The sequence below is a fragment of the Mauremys reevesii genome, unplaced genomic scaffold (genome assembly GCF_016161935.1).
Source record: "Mauremys reevesii isolate NIE-2019 unplaced genomic scaffold, ASM1616193v1 Contig14, whole genome shotgun sequence".
In the NCBI taxonomy this organism is placed as follows: Eukaryota; Metazoa; Chordata; order Testudines; family Geoemydidae; genus Mauremys; species Mauremys reevesii.
The window spans coordinates 121,732-148,546 of record NW_024100760.1 but is presented as its reverse complement, the minus strand read 5'-3'; the positions used below and the strand labels follow the sequence as shown (position 1 = coordinate 148,546).

Below are 26,815 nucleotides of genomic sequence, written 5' to 3'. Positions count from 1 at the left end.
CACAGATGGCCTTGCCCTGTTTTTTTCCACTTCCTTGTCTGCGGGGGCTGGGTGCTGTCCAGGCGATGGGTCTGTTTTTCCTGTAGCAGGTCCTGTGTTGTTTTCTTCCCCTTCCCTCTAATTCAGGGCAGGGGTCTGTGCAGGGACTCTGGAATCTCCCTGACTAAACAGACCCACTAACTCCTAATTTTTGGAGGAAATCCCAGTTGCTGGGGGGGGGGCAGATGCTGAGGGGTTTCCCCTGGTCCTTCCCTGCAGCATGACCAGTGCTGAGGAATGGGAACAATCTCTCAGAACCTTCCACAGGAATCTCCAGGATAAGGGCCATTGAACTGACACTATAGAATGAGAGACTCCCCCCTTCTAGATCCAGATACACCCCAACCACTGTCAGTGTCACACCCCAGCTCTGGATCACAGTGTCGGCCTCCCCGGGGAAATACTGCTTCCCAGATCTCCGCAGAGCCCAGCACCCCCCCTCAAGGAGTCTCTCCAGCCTCTCCTGTCTCACTCTGTCCCTCACAGACTCACTCAGCACCCCCAGCTCCCAGTCCTGGCTGTCCCCCACCTCTACCTCCCAGTAACCCCGGCAAGCCACTCCCTCCCCATCATGAACCTTCCTGGCCACAAATCCCTCCCTCCCCACAGCAACCAGGGCCCCAGATAGGGTAGCCAGCTCTAAGGAGGCAGGGTCATGTTGGATTCTTCGGCCATCCTTAGGGATGGTGAGCTCGGGGTGTTTGAATCTGGATCCAGGGTGACAGGAACTGGGGAGAGAAACCAGAATATCCCCATTAGCCATGGGTCAGCCGGGGACCCCACAATCTGACAGGAGAGAGATTCCAGCCAGCACAGTGAAGGACAGCCTAAGGGTTGGGGTGGTTAGTGGGACTGGCACTGCTAGCCTGGATCCAGCCTTGGGCTCCAGGGAGCTCCAGGGCTGTGATTGGGCCTGAGCTGGTGGAGAGGTGTGGAGAGCTGGAGTGGGGGATTGGACTTCTTGTATACTATCACTATCCCCTGCACAGGATCTGTCCCTGAGAAGGGTTAGAGATTCTGGGCAAAGTTCCCTCTAAGCTGCACGGCCACTCAACAGGCTATCAAGAGCCACACAGGTGGGAAAAGGCATCTCTCCCCAGGCCCAACCCAGTCCTGGAGCTGCTGTGACCCGGGAGAGGCACCTCTCCCTCTGCCCCGGGCTGCTGTGGGGGGGGCTGGGGGGAGTCCTCTCTCCCTGCTGCAGCCCCGGGGCAGCCTGCACCCCAAACCCATCATACCCAGCCCCACCCAGAGCCCACACCCCCAGCCAGAGCCCTCATCCCCTGCATCGTAACCCTCTGCCCCAGCCCTCAACCCCCTCCTGCAACCTGAACCCCTTGACCCCACCCCCTCCACACATCATCTCCATATTGGTGCACTTAACAAAATTCATTCCACACATGGATGTAAAACATTAGAGGGAACATTGCTCCTGGGGGCCCATGGATTGTGTCCAGTGGGCTGAAGACGCTGCAGGCTGCAGAGAGAGGCCTGTTTGGGAAGCTGATGGGGTAGGGACAGATCATCACTGATGGGCAAATGGGAGATGGGATGTGGGCTTCAGGACTAGCTGAGGTGGGGATTGCGAGGGAGCTGCCCGGAGATGAGACTTACTGCTCAGGGCAGCGTGTTCAGGATCATTCACAGCATCCAGCCCCATGGCTCTGCAGCCAGCTCCCTCCCTGCCCCACCTGTCCCATGGACACCTCACACCCCTGACAGCTCAGCCCCTCACAGCCCCACTCACCCATGTAGCTCTGAGCCCTCATGAAATCTGCAAGGGAAGAGGAACAAACATGGTCAGGGGCCTGGCAAGTGCAGGGAACTCGCTCACACAGGAGATGCCGTTCTGGGAGAGGAGTAAGGCAGATATAAAGGAACCAAGCAATGTGAAATGTGACATGACAACACATTCTCTTACCTAGCTGTGTGACTGCTTTGTCTGAAATGGAAAGAGACAGAGTTATTCCCTGGCATTTAGGCAGAGGACTGAGTTCTGGGTGCTGCTCTGTGACCAGGTGATCGCTTTATACATTCTTCGTGGTCCCTCACTGCAAAAGGAGAAATGTCCCAGTTCGCCCCAGAGACCAGAGATTTCTGGTAACTGCAATGCCCATCTCTCAGGCATGCCTTTTTATTGCATCTTAGTATTGGGGACTGGAGCAAATGTTGCTCTCAGTGGTGCTGCTGTAAATCCAAAATAACTGCATGTGTTCCCCTGGAACAAGTCTGGATTTACACCGGTGTCACTCAGAATTCAGGCCTGTAAGAAGCTGTTGTTTGGCTGCAGTGGCCCCCAGTAGATTTGAAATTTTAAAAGCAAATTGACAGAATAAAATTCCTGGGTGGGATTTACAAAGCATCCAACCTTGATGGAAGAGGCATGTCTGGAGCCCTCTATGGCTCTGACATTGTTCAGCCTTCCATCTCAGGAGAATTTCTTTCCTGTGATACTAACAGCCCTTTGGAGCATCAAAACTACACACTCCAGCTGTAACTAGGGGATAGACATGCAGATGATTGGAGCTTAGAGCTGGGATCTGGCCTTGGCAACAAAGCATGGAAACGTGAGCCATGTTCTGGGAAATGGCGCAGCAGAGCCTGCACTGCAGCAGTCATCTATAGAAAGCGGTTGGCCCCTGTCTGTTGCATCAGAACAATGTGATCGGCATTGGATGGTAAAGGCCAGGTGACACCTTTCTGTCTACCCTAAGGTGGCCATATTTCCCAAAGGGAAAACAGGACACCATGTGGGGCTGGCCCAAAGCTCCCTCCCCACAGGACAGGCTTCAGCTGCTTGCCCAAGGTGTCCTTCCCCAACAAGACTGTCACTGGTCACTCGAACCTTGCCCCCTGCTTGAGGGTGCCGCTGGTCACTGGAACCCTGCCGGCACCCCCAACTGGAACTCTCCCTTCCTTTTCCCCCACCCCCCACAGCCCAGCCTCCCCCCTGTTCAGGGCTGGCATCTCTGCTCGCCCCCCACATGTTCCTCTGCACCACACGCCACTTTTCTCATGAAAGTTGGCATTTGTCTCATTTGCTTTTGCCAACTGATCAGGGCTTTAAAAATGGATTGTCCCAGCCAAAACGGGACGTATGGTCACCCTCGTCTAACCAGGCACAAGGACTGGTAACCCTGTGTCTGCTGCAGAGCTCACAGTGCTGCCATGGGACTGGAGTGACTAATGTGACTCAGATTCAGCATGGGTCATTCCAAACAGAGTGACGTGGGGTTGTTCCAAACTTTGGGTACATCTACACTGCAGCTGGGAGTGAGTTTCCCAGTTTGGGCAGGCAGACACACGCTAGTTCTGCTCAAGGTAGTGAGCTAAAAGCAGCAGGGCAGCCTGGGGTAGCTAAGGTGGTGCCTTGGGCTAGTATAAATCTGCCTGTATCCTCTGGGTATGTACTTGGATGGTTACAATGAGCCACTGCACCTGCTATTCACAACCACATTGCTATTGTTAGCATTACCTCAAGCAGAACTAGTTTGTGTCTTGCTACCCAAGGTCGCTCCCAGCTGCAGTCAGGGAGGATTTAAGGGGCGACCTGAGATGCCGAGCTTGGGGGGCACCAAATTTGGGGTACTGTTTTTGTTATTAGCAACAAAAGGGAAAATAGAATGCTTGAAGTAACATGCTTCAGTTATTCCATATGAGGATTCATTTTTCACTAACCTACTAGAATGTTCTAGACCTTTGTAGAATCTTGTGGAACCTTCCAAACTTTCTGAAAGCTACATTTTCATGCATCCGACGAAGTGGGTATTCACCCACAAAAGATCATGCTCCAATACGTCTGTTAGTCTATAAGGTGCCACAGGACTCTTTGTTGCTTTTTACAGATCCAGACTAACATGGCTACCCCTCTGATACATTTTCCTTGAACCTTCTAGAATGTTGTCAGCCATGCCCTCACAGGCATATAAGGAGGAAGATTTCACCTGTCAGTCAGTGAGATATAGGAATGAACTGAAGTGAAGTGAGAGCACAGCTGTGATATTGTGAACCTTGTTTTATTGTGTAATTGTGAAAGTGTGCTTGTGTTTTAAGACTTTAAGAGTATAATTAGTGAAGGACATATTTAAGGAGACACCAGAGATATCTATTGAACCCCTATGTACACAACAATATAAAAGAAATACTTCTTTTGCCATGCTTAACACGTAATGTTTGATGACTTTCTAAGACAGTGGAATATAGATGTTTGCTCTCCCTAATACTGTCTGTCTCCCCCATAGAAAATAAAAGATGTCCCTGAAGAAGTCTTCAGGAGCTTAGTATAGGAAGCAAAAAGCTCAGTTGCAATCTAGTTTGCAGCAAGGGACAAATTTGATTGGAAAATATCTGAAACAGAACAACACAGAGCTGGCTTTAGACAGTAATGATTGTCCTACTGCAGAAGAAATTGAGTTGTGAAGTGAAAATGATGGAAATCCTATTTCTAAGAAATTATCAGATTTACCTGAAGACAGGGAACGGAAATTTGAGGAAAGTGATGGAGAATTGTCCTGTTTTCCTGGAGGCATAAAGGAGAGTGATGATAAAGAAGAATGTGGCTCCCATGAAAAGGAGAGTAATGACAAAGAAAAATCTGGTTTACACGAAAAGGAGAGAAATTATAAATGTAACCCTTCTGCTAGGTGAAGCCAGCAGCAACAGGGGCCAGGTTCAGTATCTAGGGGTTCCTTTTCAACAATACAACACAGAACCAACTCGAGTCCCACCAGTAACCCGGGAAAATTACACACCACCCCTAGGTGCCTCTGAGAGGCAAAACTTCCCCACTTGGAAGCACAGAGTCTGAGTGGGTAGAAAATAAATGTCTAATGAAAGGAGGGAAGTCACCTGACATTAATTAGGAAAAATGCCACAAGCAGGATTCATAACCATAAAACTGTGAGCAGGACACCCACCCCAGAGTGCATAGGGCAGTGCCTTCTGCCTCATGTTCTTGAGTGCTACAACCAAACATTCATTTACTATGCCACACTCTTCTCCCTCATCACACCCCACTCACAGTTGTTGTCCTGGGTCAGTGAGGCTGCAGGGTTGAGAGGTGCATCTGTGTGAGTTCATGACCCAGTCCAGGAAGAAGGCATCTTGCTTCACCCTCTGAGTACTTGCTCTGGCCAGCTGCCTGCTTGCCACTTCTACTGGCTGCTCATCAGTCACCTTCTACTGCCACCTGCCTCTCTGCTGTGACCTCTTCAGGTCAGTCACTTGGTGTTTGTTTGGCTCTTGGCAAGCAGGGCAGAAACATGGCCCAGTACAACTGATTTTAGCTCTGATTGAGCATTTAAAATAACAAAGAGGCTCCTCAGGAAGCCTATATAGCAATTTCTTTGAATAGTGGAGAGGAACAAGTTAACCCAGAATGGAGACCCTTAGGGAAAGGCCACAACTCCTGGCTAGGATATCTTTCCCCACCCCTCTTACTTTCACAGGGCTCTGGCATTGAAGCCCCTGGCTTAATGAGGTCCTTTCAGCTGAGGATGAGCCCCTCATTTGAGACAGGTTAAGCACAGTTCTGCTCCCCTACATTCATACAATAATGACAATAACATTGGTAACAGCATTCCACTACCTCTGCATTCTGTACGAAAGTGATTTGTAATCTGCCACCAGCCAACGTTGATCACTTTGAGTAACACAGCTCTATCTGGTGGATGTCTAGGCAGAGTAGGTGTGTTCATGTAAATACAATTTGCTCCTGAAGTCTCTCCCCCTCCCAGCTAGCTGTCAGGGGAGAGCTCATTCAGAACCTGCTTACATAAAGAAAATCAGCCTCACATGGTGAGAGAAACAGCAGTGAGAAAAACTGCACACCACAAATCGATATATCAGATCCTACTTTATGGCCAGTGATCCTAAACTCTGCCGATATTGATCATACAATTTTGAATGGGCCGGGCAAAATCAAGTATATGACATTTCTGGTAAATGAGCAAAAGTGACACATCTCAAAGTCACACCATGAAAGAGTGCTTGAGAATGGTGAGAAACTGAATCGGCATTGGCTAGTTTATTCAAAATCAACTGACACGAAGTGTGGGCCTAGTGAATACAACTACTGGGGAAAAGGCCCTGCCCCAAACACAATTAACATTGGACAGCTTAAATGAGGCTGTCCAAAAACTGATGGTCCAACAGGATGAGATGCTGAAAGTGATGACTTAAGTGATGAAAGGTAAAAAAAACTTCCACTAATATTCCAAAATACCCAAGGGCACTGAGATCCAAAATATCCCCACTGAAGGATGAGCTGGGAAGGTACATTTGTTACATTTGTGAAAGGCCAGGGCATACTAGCCGAAAATGTCCACTGAGAAGGAGAACAGAGTCCCATGCGCTGGAAACCAATGGAGCACCAAGAGTGAATTGTCCATGCATAGTAGAAGGCCAAAAAGTGGCAGAAGGATTCCTAGGCCTGTCATTGGTGGAAAATCACTCTGCATACAATGTTGAAAGGAACGTGAGCGATGCCATCATATCTAGTGACTTCGGTAAGCAAGCATTTGGAGACTGTCTAACTGCTGAAATATGTATAGCGGTGGTGAAGACCAGATGTTTGTTAGATACTGGCTCAGAAGTCACCACCATTACTGAGTCACATTTTGAAAAATATTTGAAAGACCAGGAGCTGACCATGCACAGCACACAGTTTGTAAATCTAACAACAGTTAATGGACTGGCAATCCCAGCAGTGGGATGCCTCGAAGCAGACACAGACTACATAGGCCAGTCACTGCCAGGAAAATGCATCTTCATCCTCAATGGCAAAGCCTCTGAAAGGAACCATATAGGAGAAGGAGTCCCAGGTATTCTAGGGGTGAACATCATTAGTGAGCTGAGGGAGCTACTGTTGCCAGTAGAAGGAACCAGGAGGATGAACTGTCATGGGCCCTCTAAGAAGAGACACAACCATTCACTGGGCCCTATGGGGCAGATTGGAAATGTTAGAGTGGGCAAAAAACAGAAAACTGTTATTCCTCATCAAAGAAGGAAGATCCTTGATGAACACTGCTGGGTACCAATAGATATCGAACTCTTGTAGAGCCTACATCTGGGGTAAACCTACCCAATGGGCTCCAGCCAGCCAATGTACTAATGCCATCTAATGACATCAAAGGAAGAGTACCAGCGAGTCTTCTAAACTCAAGTTTGAAGGCTGTGGAGTTGCATACTCAAAACAGAACTGCAGAGATACACCGGCCTGAGGGAGTGGTTCCTCAGGTGAAGGTAACATTTGAAGAGAATGGGAATGAGTTGCAGGTGACAAGGAGGGAGCAGGGAGGACGAATTACCTTTCCTCAAAAAAGATGTGGTGGGAGACTGCCAGTTTCAGTTCAAGCGGCACGCCAAGGGCTGATTCCCGCACAGGTGGCTAACTTAAGGGCGTTGCCAGAGAAGCATCAAAAAGTCTTTTCTAAGGATGAGGTGACCAATTTGAATGACTGGGTAAAAGGTCACCATGACAGGCTGAAGACAGACTGTGAAGTAGCTCTCAGTACAACTAAAGATACAGCCCAAAGTAGGAAAAGGACTTATGATCTCAAGTCCAGTAGGGTTCTGATCAGACCTGGTGACTGTGTACTAGTTTGTAGCCATAGATGCCGGAGGCGTAATAAAATACAGGACAAATGGGATCCAAATCCCCACACTGTGGTCATCCACAACAATCCCAAACTGCCGGTTTGCACTATCCAGACTGAACACCAAAGAGGTCCTGAGAGAGCAGTACATAGAGACCAGCTAAAATGTTGGACTTTTAGTCTGACAGGGCTCATAGGAGGTATATAGCAGCATTTCCTGAGGAGACTGAAATCAATGGGGCAAACCCAAACCCTGATGAAAATGGCCAGATCCCTCAAATTGACCTAGTGTTACCCAGGGACAGGAAAATAGAAAAATGGGTAATGAACCATCAGTCCTAAGAAGGTTCCAGAGAACTACTAAGGGTGTACTGCCTGTTAAACTTAAACTTAGAGATGATGATGTTATTGGTTCTATGTAGTGTTTTAATGAATATTGTCATGTATAGTATAAAGAAGTAGATGTAGAATGTTAAATATGTTAAATGTTATTTTAATAATTGTTAATGGGTTTTAATATGACATGATGTGGGTATATGTTGTTGAGATGGGGACCGGATGTACTGGTGTGAATATTGTGGCTGTGGCAGAATTTTAGTAAGGGGGAATGTAAGGGGACCGTTGTCCCCTTACTAAAACTCAGTGGGGGTATTTTGGTTGGCTTGCTCCCAGTACTAAAAAACGGGGAAGGTCAATGGGAAATCCGGACCCTGTAACTGACAGTCCCCAGGAACAATGTGGAGAGGCCAATGCTCTAGGTCAGCCTGATTGACAGGGTGGGCAGGCTAATCAGGGAGACAGGAGGCCAGGGGGGTTCCATCCTCTGTGTGAGCTCGAATTACCTGATGTGAGGAACTGGGAATGTTCTTAATGTTTTCTCTGAATACTGGGGAGGAGGGGGTCAGTTTCTGGCCGACCCTTTGTCGCCTGGCAACTAATGGCCAGGCCCTTCCCCCCTGCAAGGGGATGCTAAAGGTGTTAGAGACAAAGAGATCAGATGACCTCCTGGCCCAGGAAAGGAGCTGAGGAGAGGAGGAGGGGCTGGGGGGGGGTTTCAGTCTGGAGCTGGCTGGGGTTGAGGAGTGAAGTGCAGATGTGGGGGTCTGCCTCACTGCCCCCCAGAATGGACCCGGCCGAGGAATCCCGTTCGCTGTATCTACAAGCGCTGTTTTAGACCGTGTTCCTGTCATCTAATAAACCTCTTTTTTATTGGCTGGCTAAGAGTTACATCTGACTACGAAGTGGTAGTGCAGGACCAGGTGGCTTCCCCAGGACCCCGCTGGGGCGGGCTCGCCGTGGGAAGCACACGGAGGGGCAGAGGATGCTGAATACTCCAAGGAGAGACCCAGGAGGTGAAGACGTGTGAGCTTCTTGTCCTGAAAACAGTCTGCTCCAAGGGAGAGGAGGCTCCCCAAAGTCCTGCCTGGCTTTGTGGGGAGCAGTTCCAGAGCATTGCCCGGGAACTCCATGACACCTGGGTCAGACAGAGTGGGGCCGAGCTAAGGGGAAAGCAGGGGCCCAAGCTGAGCTGGGGAGCAGGGCCGTGCCAGCCAGAGGGGCCAGAAAAGCTACCCAGGAAGCAGGTCGGAGCTGGGAGCAGAGTCACAGAAACAGCCTGCAGAGCGGACCTGTGCTGGGAGGAGAGCTGCAGCAACCAGAGCAAGAGGGGCCAGAGAATCAGCCCAGGGAGCTGGAGGCAGAGCAGCAGCAGCAGCTGTGCTGAGGCAGAGTAGAGGAGCTGGAGCTGGAGCTGGAGCTGGAGCTGGGGATAGAGCAGTCTGGAGCCGGGTGCAGTGAGCAGCTGGTGAGAGTGAGGGGGACCTTGGGCAGCGGGCCAAGTGCAGGGAGATGCCCCTAGCCAAGAGGCTCTGCAGGCCAGACTGGGAGGAAGGTCATAACCCTGACCGAGGGCGGGGGGGGGGGGGGGAAATGCTGGGAAGAAGGGTCCTGTCACCTAGAGTCTGAGAGCATGTGGCCACCACCAGACCAAGTGTCCGACCCACAGCATCCTGGAACACAGCAAGGGCCTGAGAAGGAGGCCTGGGACTTGTAGGTACAGACTGAACTTCCCTGACATCCCACAGACACTGGTTGTCACACCCCCATGCCACAGAGCGGGGTTATATGTTTTCCTTTAACCTTTCCCATTTTGTCCTTATTTTTTTAAAAAAAAGATTGCTGTTTAATCAATTGTATTTGTTTTGAACTATATGTAACAATCAGTGGATCCAGTGCAGAGAGAGCACCCCAGAGTGGGGTCACCCTAGCCCCTACCCAAAGTGACCATGACAAGGTTGGAGGGGTTCAGCTCCCCAGGAATCCTGGGCCCAGCCTTGGCGGGGTTACAATGACTTCGCCACACTGGAGAGTAGAAGGGGAGCCGTTGAGGTCAGACAGGCCTCTGGGTAAAGGGAGTGGGAGCGGGGTAAAGGGAGTCCTTTCGCTAGCCCATTTCACCAGGGTAGTTTATTGTAGGGTTACATCATCCCTATGCTGCCTTGGTGGAAAGTTACAGCAGCAGGACAACAAGAATAGAGGAGTTAGATAAAGTTGTTATGAGAAAGTTGAGAGCTAGCCCGTGGGAGACAGACGCCAGGTGGCCTAACTGGGATCAGATAAGTTGCATGGGAAATGGGAAACCAGTAAGCAAAGGGCCATGCATGTGAAAAGTGTGTGTATCAGACAAAGAACCAATCAGCAGCAATGTAATGTTGGTGTGTCTGACGTTTGCTAATATGGAGAAGCCTATATAATATGATGCATTGTAAATAATAAACGATTCAGCTTGCAATCATATTGGTTGTTGTGCTTTATCCGGCCCGCATGCAACGCAACAGTTTATAAGCCAGGAAAGTTCCCCACAACAGCGGGACCATCCCCTCCTGCTGCATCATAACAATGTGATTGGCATTGGATAGCCAAAGGCCATGTGACACCTGTCTGTCTATCCAGGCATAAAAGCATAAGAGCAGGTAGGTATCTGTATCTGCTGCAGAGAGCTCACATAGCTGTGGTGGGACTGGAGTGATGAATGTGACTCTGATTTTGGCCCAAACTGTTCACTCAGCCCTGCCCTGCAGGGCCAGTGCTTCTGTATCTGCACAGCACCATATGTGGCTGGGAGCCTCTGCCCAGGGGCTCTAATGGGGAGGTGGATGAACTTACCGAACTTCTCACGCAGATCCTGGTACTCTGGGGAGAGAAGAAAAGGAGACAATCATGGTGTCAGAGTCTACCCTCACTTGAAACTGGGGGGTTTCAAAGTGAGGACCCGCATGCCTTCCATGTCATAGGTTTCACTCCCACTTGGAACTGTTGGGCTCCAATGTGGGGACCTCACTTGGTTTCCCTCTAAACTAAAATCCTAGTTTAGATCTAGTAAGCTGCCACCACTCAATCAGGAAATGTGGATTGAGACACAGTCCTTCCCCAAAATCCTAGGGGATTCCAAGAGCCCCAAATCCATGGAGTTCTTACACCCAGGAGAAATAAACCATTCCCCCTGCTTCCTCCCCCCTCCCTTTTCCTAGGAGAGATACCGGGATCTAACTACAGAGGGATACCTCCCCCTTCTCTTTCCCTGAGAATCCACCCAAGGAAAGACCAAACAAGTCCTTAATAGAAAAGAATTTATTAAAGAATAAAAAGAAAGTAACTTGTCTCTGTAATTCAAGATAGAACAATACAGGGTCTAAATTTATCAATCTCTGGAGAGAATCCCCCCTCCCTTCTTTCTCAGTAAAAGCAATATCAGCAAACAGGAATAAAGAATTTCCTTTAGCAAACATACAATTGCAAATATAGAAAGCAACTCAAAAGACTAATTCACCTTTCTAATTAATACTCACTATTAAATAGTAGAAACTACTCCAGGAGAACCTGGAGACATGACTGTCCTCTCTTAGATCCAAAAAGAGCTCTCTGAGCAAAGAAACACAGACAAAGGCTTCCCTCCACAGAGATTTGAAAAAAATCTTGTCTCTGATTGGTCCTCTGGTCAGGTGGTCATCAGGTACTGCATGTTAACCCCTTACAGGTAAAAGAGACCTTAACCCTTAACTATCTGTTTATGACACATGGGTTCAGCGTGGGTTGTTCCAAGAGCAGTGACATGGGGTTGTCTTTGGGTACACCTACACTGCAGCTGGGACTGAGTTCCCGGTCTGGGCAGGCAGACAGGTGCTAACTTTACTTGAGCCAGAGTGCTAAAAGCAGCAGGGTAGGCAGGAGGAGCACATGCAGCCACTTGGGCTAGCACCTCAAATGCAAACCCACTTAGAACCCCTGGGTACGTACTTGGTTGGCTACCCTGAGCCACTGCACCTGTTACCCCAGCCACACTGCTATTGTTAGCACTAGCTCAAGCAAAGCAAGTGAGCTACCCAATCAGGAAGCTCACTCCCAATTGCAGTGTAGACATACCCAACAAGCCAATGGTCTCAGAACTGACATGACATGTCAGACAAAACTGTTGTTAATGAACAACAGATGATGTCCCAGACTAACCCCTAAACAGAGCCCAAAAATGTCCCCAGGGGGCAGCACCCACAATGATGGCACTGCAGGGAATGAGGGAAAGGAGCACCAAAACAGAATGTGTATCCAGTGCTTCTATATCCTGGGAAATTTTCCAAAATCTGGGAATTTTTGAGTAAAATGTTTCAACTTGGGAAATTGGGAATTTTCATTCAAAACCTAAATAACCCTGGGAAAATTTCATAAAAAGTAAAATATTTGTGCTTCTTCTAAATTTCCCTCAAAATGCATTCTTCGATTGGTGAATATTTGTCACGTGATTTTCATAATCAGGCTGTGCTGTTCTCCTATTGGTGGTGCTTCAATGGACTATATCATGATGGCACAAGTGAAGTGATAATGTGCACAGAGTGAACTCAGAGCCCTGCCATTATCTCTTGAATTAAATCAAATTGCAATTTTAAAAAGCAAACTGTGGCAAATTGCCGGCACTATTATGATGGGTCTCGCGCTTTCTCTTCTTTGAGGGGCGGGTTTCAGGGCACCATTTCTTGCCCCTGGATTGGAATATTAACTGCCCCACTAGAGTCCTAGAGGAGGGGAGTGGAGATGGAGGGACCTGGGCCCGCCCTCTACTCCAGGTCCCAGCCCAGAGGCCCTGAGGATAGTGGTGAAGCACTTGAACTGACGGTTCCTTCCCCTGGGCTACTTCCCTCTCCTACCCTTCAGCTTGTGGGGGGGCTTCCTGACCTCCCTCTGCACAAGCCAAGTGCCCCTTACCTAGGGTCTTGGACTTCTTAGCCCACCGCAGCACTTCTCCAAACTGTCCTCTGCTTCCCTTCAAACTGTTCTCTGCTCCAATACCAATTCTTTCTGCTCCAACTCCCACACTGTCTGATTGAAGCAGGGGTTTTTATGATGTGACTGACTGCAGGTGCTCTAATTGGCTTCACGTGCTCTAATTAATTTATAGCAAACTTTCTTCCTCTTACAGGGAATAAAGTTCCCTTCTAACCCTCTCCTGCTGCCCTCTGGCCATGCTGTATCACATATCCCTGCCCCCCTGCTCAACACCAGGGGGTTGGGCTACTTGGGACGAGAGGCAGTATTGTTGCGATAGGCCATCAGCGTTGCCATGTTGGCTTCCAGCCCTGTGCTGTACCCGGAAATGGAAGGTCTGCAGGGATAGGAACCACCTAGTCACTCTTGCATTCTTCTCCTTGTTCTGTGCATCCACTGGAGCGGGGCTGGTCTGTCATGAGGGTAAACCACCGCCCCAGTAGATAGTAGTGGAGAGTCTCCATAGCCCATTTTACCGCCAGACATTCCTTTTCAACGCCAGTGTACTTTTGTTCCCTGGGGAGGAGTTTCCGGCTGAGGTACAAGATTGGGTGTCCCCCCTCCCCTACCATCTGTGAAAGGACGGCTCCTAGCCCTACGTCTGAGGCGTCTGTTTGTAGGATGAATTCCTTCTCGAAGTCTGGGGCTATGAATACTGGATGGCAACATAAGGCTGACCTTAAATCTGCAAATGCTTCTTCTGTCGTATCAGTCCATTTTACTATCTCGGGGCCCTGAGCTTTTATCAGATCCGTCAATGGCCCTGCTCTTGTGGCGAAATGAGGGATGAATCTCCGATAGTATCCTACTATCCCTAGAAAAGCTCTGACCTGCTTTTAGTGGACTGGTCGAGGCCAACCTTGTATTGCCTCCGCTTTGTTCCATTGGGGTTTCACTAAACCTCTCCCTACTACATACCCAAGGTATTTGGCCTCAGCTAGTCCTATCACGCACTTGAGAGGGTTAGCAGTGAGGCCGGCCTTCCGCAGGGCGTCTAGCACTGCTTCTACTTTTCCTAGGTCGTTTCCCAGTCAGGGCTATGGATGACTATGCCGTCTATATAGGCGGCGGCATACTTGGCATGGGGTCGCAGTAACTTATCCATAAGCTGTTGGAATGTTGCAGGGGCTCCATGGAGTCTGAAAGGGAGGACAGTGTATTGAAACAGGCCATTGGGTGTAGAGAAGGCAGTCTTTTCCTTGGCATTCTCGGCCAGGGGAATTTGCCAATATCCTTTGGTCAGATCCAGAGTGGTTAGGTATCGGGCCTTGCCTAACTGATCAACTAGTTCATCAATGTGTGGTATCAGATAGGCATCGAATTGGGATACTTCATTCAATTTCCAGAAGTCATTGCAAAACCTCAGGGTGCCATCAGGCTTGGGGACTAGGATGATAGGGCTGGACCACTGACTGTGGGATTCTTCAATAACCCTGAGTTCCAGCATCTTCTTCACTTCCGTCCTAATTTCTTCCCTTTTAGCTTCCGGTATTCGGTATGGTCTTATCATCATCCTTACTCCGGGGCTGGTGACAATATGATGTTGGACCAGTGTCATACGGCCCGGTTGTGTACAGAACATCTGGTTCCGGTGGATCATCTCAATGACCTCTGTTCATTGTTCTGGGGTTAATTCAGAAGATATCTTTACCTGCCCCTGTGGGTCGTCTGTCTGGGGTGGAGCTCCTCGAATGACCAGACACGTCTCTCGGTCACGCCAGGGCTTCAGTAAGTTGACGTGGTAGATTTGCTCTGGCTTTCGGCGGTCTGGTTGTCTGACCTTATGGTCCACCTCCTCAATGGCTTCCACTATCTCATATGGTCCATGCCAGCTGGCTAGGAGCTTGCTTTCTGCTGTCAGCACTAGCACCATCACCCATTCCCCCGGCTGAAATCTCTGTACTTTCGCCCGAAGGTTGTAATATGTCTGCTGGGCCTCTTGTGCTTTTTCCAAATGTTTTCGTACTATAGGGGTTACTCGAGTTATTCGCTCTCTCATCTGTGTCATGTTCTCAATGACATTCTTTCCTGGATTGGGTTGTTCTTCCCAATCTTCCTTGGCGATATCTAATATCCTGCCTGGGTGGCGTCCATATAGTAGTTCAAAGAGAGAGAAACCAGTGGACGCCTGGAGGACTTCCCGTACAGCAAACATTAGATACGGTAGAAGGGTATCCCAGTCTTTTCCATCCTGTGCTACCACCTTCCGGATCATACTTTTAAGGGTACAATTAAACCACTCGACCAGTCCATCTGTTTGTGGATGGTAGACTAAGGTCCATATGGCCTGGATGCGGAGTAGGGCACATAAGTCCTTCATTAATTTTGACATGAAAGGGGTTCCTTGGTCTGTCAGGATCTCCTTAGGGATGCCCACTCTGGCAAAAACCTGGAGTAGTTCTTTTGCTATTGCCTTGGAAGTGGGGTTTCTTAAAGGAATGGCTTCTGGATACCATGTGGCGTAGTCTAGGATGACTAGTACGTTTTGGTGGCCCTGTGCTGATCTTTCCAGTGGGCCCACTATGTCCATGGCTATCCTCTCGAAAGGGACTTCAATAATAGGCAAAGGTACTAATGAGGCCCACAAGTAAGGTCGGGGGCTATGCAACTGGCATTCAGGGCAGGAGGCACAATAATGCTGGACTTCTGCTCGTATCCCTGGCCAATAAAACCTCCTTAGGATTCTATCCAGTGTCTTGTCTACCCAGATGTCCCCCAAATAGATGGCTGTGAGCTAACTCTAGTACTGCCCTTATGTGTTTCCATGGGACTAAGAGTTGCTCTACTTCTTCCCCTCATATTTGCTCCATCCTGTACAAGAGATCGTGTCTGAGCACATAATATGGCCTTGGGCCTTTGATCTTTCCTTCCACAGGTACGCCATTTACTTCCACTACCTCCTCCCTCACATTCGCATATAGCGGATCATTGGCCTGGTCCTGCCCAAATTTCTCACGTGTGGTACCAATCTGACCTACTTCTAGGGGGCCTAATTCTACTCTTCCCCCTGGGTTGCTCCTACTTGGGCTAGGAACCGCTTCCGAGTCCTCCCTGGACTAATTCTCTCCTGGCCTCCTGAAAGGGTTCGCCTACCCACAAGGGAAGTTTTTTTGGTTCTCGGCTAGAATCCTGGTCCATAATCTTTTATCTGACCTCCTTTCCCGCCTAGACTTTTGGGGTTTCCCAGGGGATGAGAATAACTCTGGAGCAAATTCGTCAAACATTGGGGTGAAGTTATCTGTAGGTGCCTCTGTCTCAGCCTGGGGGTTGCTACGCTTCCCTGGCTCTGTTGGGATAAGTAAACTCTCAAACCCGGGAAAGTCCTTACCAATTAAGACAGGATAGGGGAGCTAGGGGACCACCCCTGCAGTCACCCTTGTAGTATTCCCCTGGATCTCAATCCGTACTGGGATTGTGGGGTAGAAATTCACAGTGCCATGAACGCACGTTACCCCTGTGGTTTTGGCCCTGGTTAGTTGGTCTTGCCCCACCAACTTCCCCGAGACCAGCATGACAGCACTCCCAGAATCTATCAATGCTGTGGTCTTAATACCATTCATTTTTACTGATCTTGTATACTCACGTGAGGTCATTGTGACCCCTACCAGGCCGATTAGGCCACATTGCTCCTCGTAATCCCCCAGATTACACTGCATAGGTTCTTCCCTGTTGGGGCATTGGGCTGCTATATGCCCCAATTCCCCACACTCATAACACCGCCTCCTTATTCCAGTTGTCACCCTCTGCATGGGGCTATTTGGCCGGCCCCCCACCTCTCTTCCCAAACCCCTAGGTCCCTTCTTGGCCTCGGGCCATTCCTCAGTGTCTTTCCTCCCTGTTACAGGTCTCCTGTAGTTCTCAACAGTCCGGGGCCTTGGGTTTGGGACTGGCTTCCTGGTTTTCTGTGACTCTCCACCTGGGGTCTGGAACAGTTCACGGGCTGCCAGCTGTCTTTCCACAAGAGAGACCAACTCATCATAGGTGGAGGGGTCATTCTGGCCAACATAAGCCCGGAGGCCTGGTGGTAGCCCCCTCATATACCGGTCCAGTACCAGGACAACCATCATCTTCTCAGAGCTGAGGGCCTGACGGCGCAGCCATTTCCGGGTCAGGTGGATCAGGTCAAACAATTGTGATCGGGGTGTCTTGTCCTCCGTATACTGCCACTCATGGAACCTCTGGGCTCGCAATGCCGTTGTTACTCTGGATCTGTCCAGGATCTCTGCCTTCAGCTGGAGTAATCTCCTGCAGTTTCTGTGGCCATATCATAGTAGACCTTCTGGGCCTCTCCACACAGGAATGGGGCGAGGATACCAGACCACTGATCTAGGGGCCAGGCCTCCCGCAGGGCTGCTCTTTCAAAGGCCAGGAGGTATGCCTCCACATCATCTTCCCATGTCATTTTCTGTAGGCAATGGCTGGCCCATATGGTCCGGGTCCCTTCACAATTGCGGTTCAGTTCCATAAGGGCCTTCATCTGGTTCACCAGGTCTTTCAGCAGGGCTTGGTCCTGGGCAGCCTGACTCATCAACAGATGATTAGTTTTCTGCTGCATCTGAGTCACCTCCTGTTGGGCAGTTGCTTGGACCCGGGTAGCCTCCTGCTGTGCCGCGGTGCCTTGTATGAGGACCTTGACCACGTCGTCCATCTTAAGGACGGGAGGGTTTTGGCTAGCCCTGGTTTAAGTCCCCAGGGTGCAAATCCCACCCCTGACACCATGTGTGGCAAATTGCCAGCACTATTATGATGGGTCTCGCACTTTCTCTTCTTTGGGGGGGTTCAGGGTGCCATTTCTTGCCCCTGAATTGGAATATTAACTGCCCCACTAGTGTTCTAGAGGAGGGGAGTGGAGAGGGAGGGACCTGGGCCCGCCCTCTACTCCAGGTCCCAGCGCAGGGGCCCTGAGGATAGTGGTGAAGCACTTGAACTGACGGTCCCTTCCCCTGGGCTAATTCCCTCTCCTACCCTTCAGCTTGTTGGGGGCTTCCTGACCTCCCTCTATACAAGCCAGGTGCCACTTTACCTAGGGTCTTAGCCTTCTTAGCCCACTATAGCACTTCTCCAAACTTTCCTCTGCTTCTCTTCAAACTGTTCTCTGCTCCAACATCAATTCCTCTCTGCTCCAACTCCTCCAAACTGTTCTCTACTCTAACACCAATCCTTTCTGCTCCAACTCCCACACTGTCTGATTGAAGCAGGGGGTTTTAACATGTGACTGACTGCAGGTGCTCTAATTGGCTTCAGGTGCTCTAGTTAATCTATAGCAAACTTTCTTCCCCTTACAGGGAATAAGACTCCCTTGTAACCCTCTCCTGCTGCCCTCTGGCCATGCTGTGTCACAGCACAAGCACACATTTACTAGGGATTATCCAGGTACCTGATTCCAGTCGTGTGTTCTTATCTGTCTCAGTCTCTGAAATGGGCAAGAGAAAAGAGTTAGACATGGACACAGGAGCTGTGTGATGCTATGTGACCCATTGTGACTAAGATTACTTACAGACACCCACAGACACTCCGAGCCCCAGTGCAGGAGCCAGCAGCATTGATAGCTATGGGGCTGTTGGTTAGTGACAGACTAACATGCAGGAGCCATGGGATTTGCATATTATCTAACCTTGATGGAAGATGTGGGTCTGGATCCCGATATAGCTCTGATCTTCACAACCCTTCCATCTGAGGGGAATTCCTGTTCTGTGTTACTAACAGCCCTTTGGAGCATCAAAGCTACACACTCCAGGTGTAACTAGGGCATGGCCATGCAGATGATTGGGGATCACGTCTGGGATCTGGCCTTGGCAACAAAGCATGGAAACATGAGCCACATTCTGGGAACACACCCAGAAAAGCTGCACTCCAACGGTCATCTACGGACAGCAGCTAGCCGCCCCCACTGCATCAGAACAATGTGATGTAATTGCATCGTCCAAGCCAAGGTGACACCTGTCTGTCTATCCAGGAATAAGAGTAGGTTACCCTGTATCTTCTGCAAAGCTCAAAGTGCTGCACTGGGACTGGGGTAACTAATGTGACTCTAATTTCAGCTCAAAATGTTCACTCAGCCCTGCCCTGCGGTGTCGGTGCTTCTTGATCTGCTCAGCACCATGTGTGGCTGAAAGCTGCTGCCCAGGGGATGTACTGGGGATGTGGATGAACTTACTAATCATCAGATGAAGCTTGTCGCGCTCTGGGAAGAGAAGAAAAGAAGATCATGGATACAGCATGGGGCTGCTCCAAATTTTGGGTATATCTACTCTGCAGCTGGGAGGGTGCTTTCCAGTCTGGGCAGGCAGATACATGCAAGATCTGCTTGAGCCAGTTCGCTAAGAGTAGAAGGGAAGCATACGCAGGAGTTTGGACTACTGACTAAGGAATAAACTTGTTCGGACCTCCTGGTGCATAGTTAGGCGAATACCCTTAGCTCCTGCCCATACTGTTCCAAGATACACTGATACTACAGGCATGCTAAACCCACAGCAGGGCCCCTCCACAGCCTTCCAGAATGCATCACTTCTGATCAGGGGTCTCAGTTTATGATCTGGTTCCAGTGGAAGGACCTATGCCCTGATTGGGGTCCACATGTGTCTTTTCTCCGCTTATCCTCCCAATTCTGGTGGCCAAAAGGAAAGGACCAACATGATCCTTGAACAGGATCTGTGATATTATGTCAGCCAGCACCACAATGATTGGTCCTCGCCTCTCCTTTCTGCAAAGTTTTCACATAGCAACATAGACCCATGGATCAAAAAAGACCCTTTTGTACAGCAGATTAATCAGGTTCATGAGTGAGGAAACATCTTGAATAGGCAAGACAAGAATGCAAACATTATGTGGACCATCAACAGCCAGGCCCCACCTATTCAATGGGGCTCTCGATGGAGCATCTCTGCACAGGCAGACCCACTCACAAGCTAGACTTTCAGTTCCTTGGTTCCTTTACGATCCAGAAACAGGTTAACAAAGTCTTTGAATGTCAATTACCTGACTCTCAGGAGATTCACCTAATGTTTCAAGCCTCACTTTTGAAATCCTACATGGCAAACCCCGTTGACAGGTTTCAGTACCTTCTCTGAGAGGGATACGGCCTCCCAGCAAACCTGAGCAGTGGCAGAAAATATACCCACCCCTGCACTAATATGAGCATTCCATAAAAATCACCTAAAAAAGCCTGGTCTAATGTTGCCCAGAGGGTCTCACTTGTCAAGGGACTGATACCAGGAAGATGTCCTGAAGCCTGGTCCACAGGGCTCTTCTCAGCCAGTAAGTTGCAGCCCTCCACCCACTGACTTGCTGACAGCTACCAGACATACAATCTCAAATCTGACAGAGGACTCCAGTCAAGAGATCTGATTAGTGTAGGGGTGGTCAACCTGTAGCTCCGGAGCCACATGCGGCTCTTCAGAAGTTAATATGCGGCTCCTTGTACTGGCACCGACTCCGGGACTGGAGCTACAGGCGCCAACTTTCCAATGTGCTGTAGGCTGCTCACTGCTCAATCCCAGGCTCTGCCACAGGCCCTGACTCCACTCCACCTCTTCCTGCCCCATCCCCTGAGCCTGCCATGCCCTCGCTCCTCCAACTCCACCCAAGAGCCTCCTTTACACCACAAAACAGCTGATCTGGAGGTGTGGGGAGGGAGGAGGAGGCACAGATCGGTGGGGCTGTCGGTCAGCAGGAGGTGCTGGGAGCAGGGGAGTGGGGATGGAGCTGATGGAGGGCTGCTGACGTATTACTGTGACCCTATGGCAATGTACTTTGGTAAATTCTGGCTCCTTCTCAGGCTCGGTTTGGCCACCCCTGGATTAGTGGAACAGGGTGGGTCCTGATTGTTTCCCTCGTCTATTTCAAACAACCACGGGACCAGGAAGTTGTCCATACAAATGGGATTTTTACTTCTGAGCTCTGCTTCCCTTGTCCACACCTGATCCTACACCCTGACGCTGATCTCCTGGTAACCTGACCCTGCCTGTCTCCTCACACCTCACTCTTGTTGCAACCACTAGGCCTGACCGCCCACATCCTGTTCATGACACTCGAGCAGAGCTAGCCTGTATCTGGCTACCTGATCTGGGAAGCTCACTTCCAAGTACAGTATAGACATACGCAATGAGACAAGGGTCTCAGATCTGACAAAACTGTTGGTAATGAACAATAGAGAAGGTCTCAAATCAGCAATAAATTGGAGCTCAGATATTGTCCCTTGGGGTTGCGCCCCGAGCTGATGGCATTGCAGAGACTGAGGTAAGGGGCCATCACACTAGAACATGTATTGGGTAGAGAGAGTCCTGCACTACCGCAGCCTATCACCCAGCTACAAACCTCCTATTTCTGTGCCATGTAATTCCTTTGTGGTACTGATTTGCAAAAGTGTGTAATTCTAGGGTCAGTGATTGGAAGGAGCTTAGCTGGGGAAGGGCTCTGTCGGGTTGGGTGGCCCTGGAGTTACTGTCCATCCCTAGATATATAGGTCAGGTTCTCTCTCAGCTTCTAGTGGAACAATGTGCGTGATGGGACCCATCAGAGTGCACCTCACAGAGCCCATAAAAAGCATAGCTGGGTTTGGAGGCTCTGTTCTTTCCAGGCCCAGACCTAGATTGGGAGGGGGGACAAGAGGACTGAGGATCTGAGGGCTGGGACGGCCGGGAAGCGGTGGATGGGGAATCTGTTCATTTGATGCCCAGGCCAAGAATATAAGGGTGAAGTTGCCAGGGGCAAAAGGCATGTACAGGACTGAGGAGCTCAGGGCTGGGATATTAGGGAGGTAGATGGTGGGGAACGGGGGGCACAAGTAGAGCTGTGAGCATGTGGGGAGCTCAGAGTTGGGATGGCAGATATTTTGCAGGTCAGAATTGAGATATCTCCACAGACATGCATGGAGGAAGTTTTCCCAACCCCTCACTAAGAGTTTGTATACACAGCCCCGTAGTTTGGCCTATGTTGCTGTGATTTGCTGGTTACACTAAAGTGATGCTTTGGGATGCTTTGGTGGATGCTGCTGGTGCAGCACTAAACAACACCTAGTTCATACTAACAAAGTCCTTTTCAAATAGGACTATATACATGCAACCTAGGAATCTTTTAATTCACACTCACAGCATCCACATGGAGTGGTTACAGAGCAGCACTTCAGTGCGCATTCCTATTCACATCCCCGTACTGGGAACTATTGGGCAGTGGAGACCTAGCCAGAATCCTGCTGGTCCATAGGCATGAAATTCACTCTCAGTTGTTAGGGATGGTACTGAAATGTGAGCTGCCAACTCTGCAGTGCACATTTCTATCCTTGGCAGGGGGAGATGATTGTGATGGTGACTAAAGTCCACACATTGTATGTAGTGATATTCCTAATGATCAGCGTGGGAAAGCACAGACACACATTTGCTAGGGGTTGACCCAAGTACCTGATTCCAGCTGCTTTTTCTTCTTCTCTTCAGTCTCTGAAATGGGGAAGAGAAAAGAATTAGACACAGACAGGAGCTCTGTGATGCTGTGTGCCCCATAATGACTGGGGTTACCTACAGACACCCACAGTCACACTCCCAGTCACAGGCTGGCCCCTTCTCCTGCATCAGAATAATGTGATGGGCATTGGATTGTCAAAGACAAGGTGACACCTTTCTCTCTATCCAGACATGAGAGCCGGTGACCCTGTGTCTCCTGCAGAGAGCTCACAATGCTTCAGTTGGATTGGGATAAGTAATGTGATTCTGATTTTGGTTTCAACTGTTCACGCTGCCCTGCACTGGCGGTGCTTCTGTATCTGCTCAGCACCATGTGTGGCTGGGAGCTGCTGCCCAGGGGCCCTACTGGGGAGGTCGGTGAACTTACCAATCTTCTGAATCTGCACCTTGAGTTCTGGGGAGAGAAGAAATGGAGAAGATCATGGGTTCAGTGTGGATCATTCCAAGAACCATGACGTAGGGACAGGCAGACAAATACCAAATGAGCCAAGGGACACAGAACTGATAGGACACGTAAGACAAAACTGTTGTTAATGAACAGTCAAGGTCTCAGATCAGTACCTGAACAGAGTGAACAAATTGCCCCAAGGGGCAGCACACACCTGCCCACTGATGGCACTGTAGAGAATGAGGTAAGGGAGCATTACACCAGAATATGTACCACACAGCCTGTCACCTGGCCTCAGACCTCCTATTTGTGTGGCGGGCAATCCCTTTGTGGAGCTGATTTGTAAAAATGTGTGACTCTAGGATCAGTGGCTGGCAGGAGCAAAGCTGAGGAAGGTTTCCATGGGACTGTGTGGCACTGAAGCTACTGTCCAACTCTAAAGACATGGGTTCAGATCCTGTCTTGATTTCTAGTGGAACAATGTGGGTGTTGGGGCCCATCGGAGTGCACCTCACAGAGTCCCTACAGAGCATAGTAGGGAGCAAGTTTGCCCAGACCTCACTAAGTCCCACTGGCCCATATTCACAACATTCACTCCATCATTACGGATGATACTGAAATGTGAGCTACAGACACTGTAGTGTTTGAATATTTTCAGGGCAGGGGGTGATGATCTTGAAGGTGACTGAAGACTATACATTTAGTGTGGTGATTGTCCTATATCATTATAGTGTGAAAGCACAAACACATGTTTACTAGGGATTATCCAGGTACCTGATTCCAGTCGCATGTTCTTATCCTTCTCAGTCTCTGAAATGGGCCAGAGAAAAGAGTTAGACACAGACACAGGAGCTGTGTGATGCTTTGTGACTCCTAATGACGGGGATTAGTTACAGAGACCCACAGTCACAATCCCAGCCCCAGTGCAGGAGCCAGCAGCATTGATAGCTGTGGGGCTGGTGGTTAGTGACATACTAACATGCAGGAGCCATGGGATTTGCATATTATCTAACCTTCATGGAAGATGTGGGTCTGGATCCCATTAAAGCTCTGACATTCCCAACCCTTCCAGCTAAGGGGAATTCCTGTTCTGTGTTACTAACAGCCCTTTGGAGCATCAAGGCTACACACTTCAGGTGTATCTAGGGCATGGCCATGCAGATGATTGAGGCTCACATCTGGGATCTGGCCTTGGCAACAAAGCATGGAAACATGACCCACATTCTGGGAACTGACCCAGAAGAGCCTCCAGCAGTCATCTATACACAGCAGCTAGCCACTCCCACTGCATCAGAACAATGTGATTTCATTGCATCGTCCAAGCCAGGGCAACACCTGTCTGTCTATCCAGGCATAAGAGCAGGTAACCCTGTATCTTCTGCAAAGCTCAAAGTGCTGCACTGGGACTGGGGTAACTAATGTGACTCTAATTTCAGCTCAGAATATTCACTCAGCCCTGCCCTGCGGTGTCGGTGCTTCTTGATCTGCTCAGCACAGTGTGTGGCTGAAAGCTGCTGCCCAGGGGATGTACTGGGGACATGGATGAACTTACTAATCGTCAGTCGCAGCTTGTCGCGCTCTGGGGAGACAAGAAAAGAAGATCATGGATTCAGCATGGGGCTGCTCCAAATATTGGGTATATCTACTCTGCATTTGGGAGGGTGCTTCCCAGTCTGAGCAGGCAGATACATGCAAGATCTGCTTGAGCCAGTGCGCTAAGAGTAGAAGGGCAGCACACGCAGGAGTTTGTTCTAGTCGCTAAAGAACAAACTTGTTCGGACCTCCTAGTGCATAGTCAGGTGAATACCCTTAGCTCCTGCCCATACTGCTCCCAGATACACTGATATTACAGGCATGCTAAACCCACAGCAGGGCCCCTCCACAGCCTTCCAGAACACATCACTTCTGATCATAGAATCATAGAATCTCAGCGTTGGAAGGGACCTCAGGAGGTCATCTAGTCCAACCCCCTGCTCAAAGCAGGACCAAACCCAACTAAATCATCCCAGCCAGGACTTTGTCAAGCCTGACCTTAAAAACCTCTGAGGAAGGAGATTCCACCACCTCCCTAGGTAACCCATTCCAGTGCTTCACCACCCTACTAGTGAAAAAGTTTTTCCTAATGTCCAACCTAAACCTCCCCCTCTGCAACTTGAGACCATTACTCCTTGTTCTGTCATCTTCTACCACTGAGAACAGTCTAGATCCATCCTCCTTGGAACCCCCTTTCAGGTAGTTGAAAGCAGCTATCAAATCCCCCCTCATTCTTCTCTTCTGCAGACTAAACAATCCCAGTTCCCTCAGCCTCTCCCCCTAATCATTTTTGTTGCCCTCCGCTGGACTCTCTCCAATTTATCCACATCCTTCTTGTAGTGTGGGGCCCAAAACTGGACACAGTACTCCAAATGAGGCCTCACCAGTGCTGAAATAGAGGGGAATGATCACATCCCTCGACCTGATGGAAATGCCCCTACTTATACAACCCAAAATGCCATTAGCCTTCTTGGCAACAAGGGCACACTGTTGACTCATATTCAGCTTTTCGTCCACCGTAACCCCTAGGTCCTTTTCTGCAGAACTGCTGCCCAGCCATTCGGTCCCTAGTCTGTAACAGTGCATGGGATTCTTTCATCCAAAGTGCAGGACTCTGCACTTGTCCTTGTTGAACCTCATCATATTTCTTTTGGCCCAATCCTCTAATTTGTCTAGGTCCCTCTTTATGCTATCCTTACCCTCCAGCGTATCAACCACTCCTCCCAGTTTAGTGTCATCTGCAAACTTGCTAAGGGTGCAGTCCACACCATCCTCCACTTCATTAATGAAGATATTGAACAAAACCAGCCCCAGCACTGATCCTCAGTTCATGAGCTGGTTCCAGTGGAAGGTTGTATGCCCTGATGGGGGTCCATACTTGTTTTTTCTCCGCTTATCCTCCCAATTCCAGTGGCCAAAAGGAAAGGACCAACAAGATCCTTGAACAGTAGCTGTGACATTACATCAGCCAGCACCACAATGATTGGTCCTCACCTCTCTCTTCTGCAGAGTTTCCACATAGCAACATAGACCCATGGATCAAAATAGACCCTTTTGTACTTAGAATGGGTAACACCCCCGACTCCATCTCCATCTGCAATTACCTACGTCTTCTCCCAGCCCAGCCACCTCAGTCCTAGTACAGAAGAGTAATCAGGTTCATGAGTGAGGGAAACATCTTGAATAGGCAAGACAAGAATGCAACTGTTATGTGGACCATAATCAGTGGGGCAAAAAGTATGGCTCTTGATGGAGCATCTCTGCACAGAGAGTCCCACTCGCAAGCAAGACTTTCACTTCCTTGGTTCCTTTAGGACCCAGAAACAGGTTAACTCAGTCTTTGAATGTCAGTTACCCCACTCTCAGGAGATTCACCTGGTGTTTCAAGTCTCACTTTTGAAACCCTACATGGAAAACCCCTTTGACAGGCTTTGGTACCTTATCTGAGAGGGATACAGCCCCCAACAAAACCTGAGCAGTGGCAGAAAATATATCCACCACTGCACTAATATGAGCATTCCATAAAAATCATCTCAAAAAGCCTGGTTAAATGTGACCCAGAGGGTCTCACTTGGCAAGGAACTGATGCCAGGGAGATGTCTTGAAGCCTGGTCCACAGGGCTCTTCTCAGCCAGTAAGTTGCAGCCCTCCAACCACCTACCTGCGGACAACTACCAGACCTACAATCTCAAATTTGAAAGAGGACTCCAGTCAAGGGATCTGATTAGTGTAGGGGTGGCCAACCTGTGGGTCCGGAGCCACATGCGGTTCTTCAGAAGTTAATATGCGGCTCCTTGTACTGGCACCGACTCTGGGGCTGGAGCTACAGGCGCCAACTTTCCAATGTGCCATGGGCTGCTCACTGCTCGACTCTGGGCTCTGCCACAGGCCCTGACTCCACTCCATCCCTAGCTGCACCCTCCCTGAGCCTGCCATGCCCTTGCTCCTCCAATTCTCCCCTGAGAGCCTCCTGCACACCACGAAAT

At 49.6% G+C, this 26,815-nt stretch overlaps 1 protein-coding gene across 1 annotated transcript; it reads right to left on the bottom strand.

Annotated features, from left to right (window-relative positions):
- Positions 1–678: 678 nt before the first annotated feature.
- On the bottom strand, positions 679–25,857 carry LOC120393047 (macoilin-like). The gene is made up of 11 exons (XM_039517678.1): positions 25,824–25,857; positions 24,349–24,375; positions 23,571–23,606; positions 22,776–22,802; positions 22,349–22,384; positions 19,108–19,134; positions 18,328–18,363; positions 10,800–10,826; positions 1,961–1,981; positions 1,787–1,813; positions 679–767 (listed from the first exon to the last, which is right to left on the bottom strand). Exons 1-11 carry the CDS (start codon positions 25,855–25,857, stop codon positions 679–681), a joined length of 387 nt encoding a protein of 128 aa, XP_039373612.1.
- Between the last annotated feature and the right edge of the window lie 958 nt (positions 25,858–26,815).

Bases quoted from the DNA above. Each gene is read 5' to 3' on its own strand.
- LOC120393047 (XM_039517678.1), bottom strand. From the start codon at position 25,857: ATGTTGCTATGTGGAAACTCTGCAGAAGAGAGAG. The intron at 24,376-25,823 runs GTGAGGACCAAT...TTGTCTCCCCAG, and splicing joins AAACTCTGCAGAAGAGAGAG to AGCGCGACAAGCTGCGACTG. The intron at 23,607-24,348 runs GTAAGTTCATCC...GGCCCATTTCAG, and splicing joins CAAGCTGCGACTGACGATTA to AGACTGAGAAGGATAAGAAC.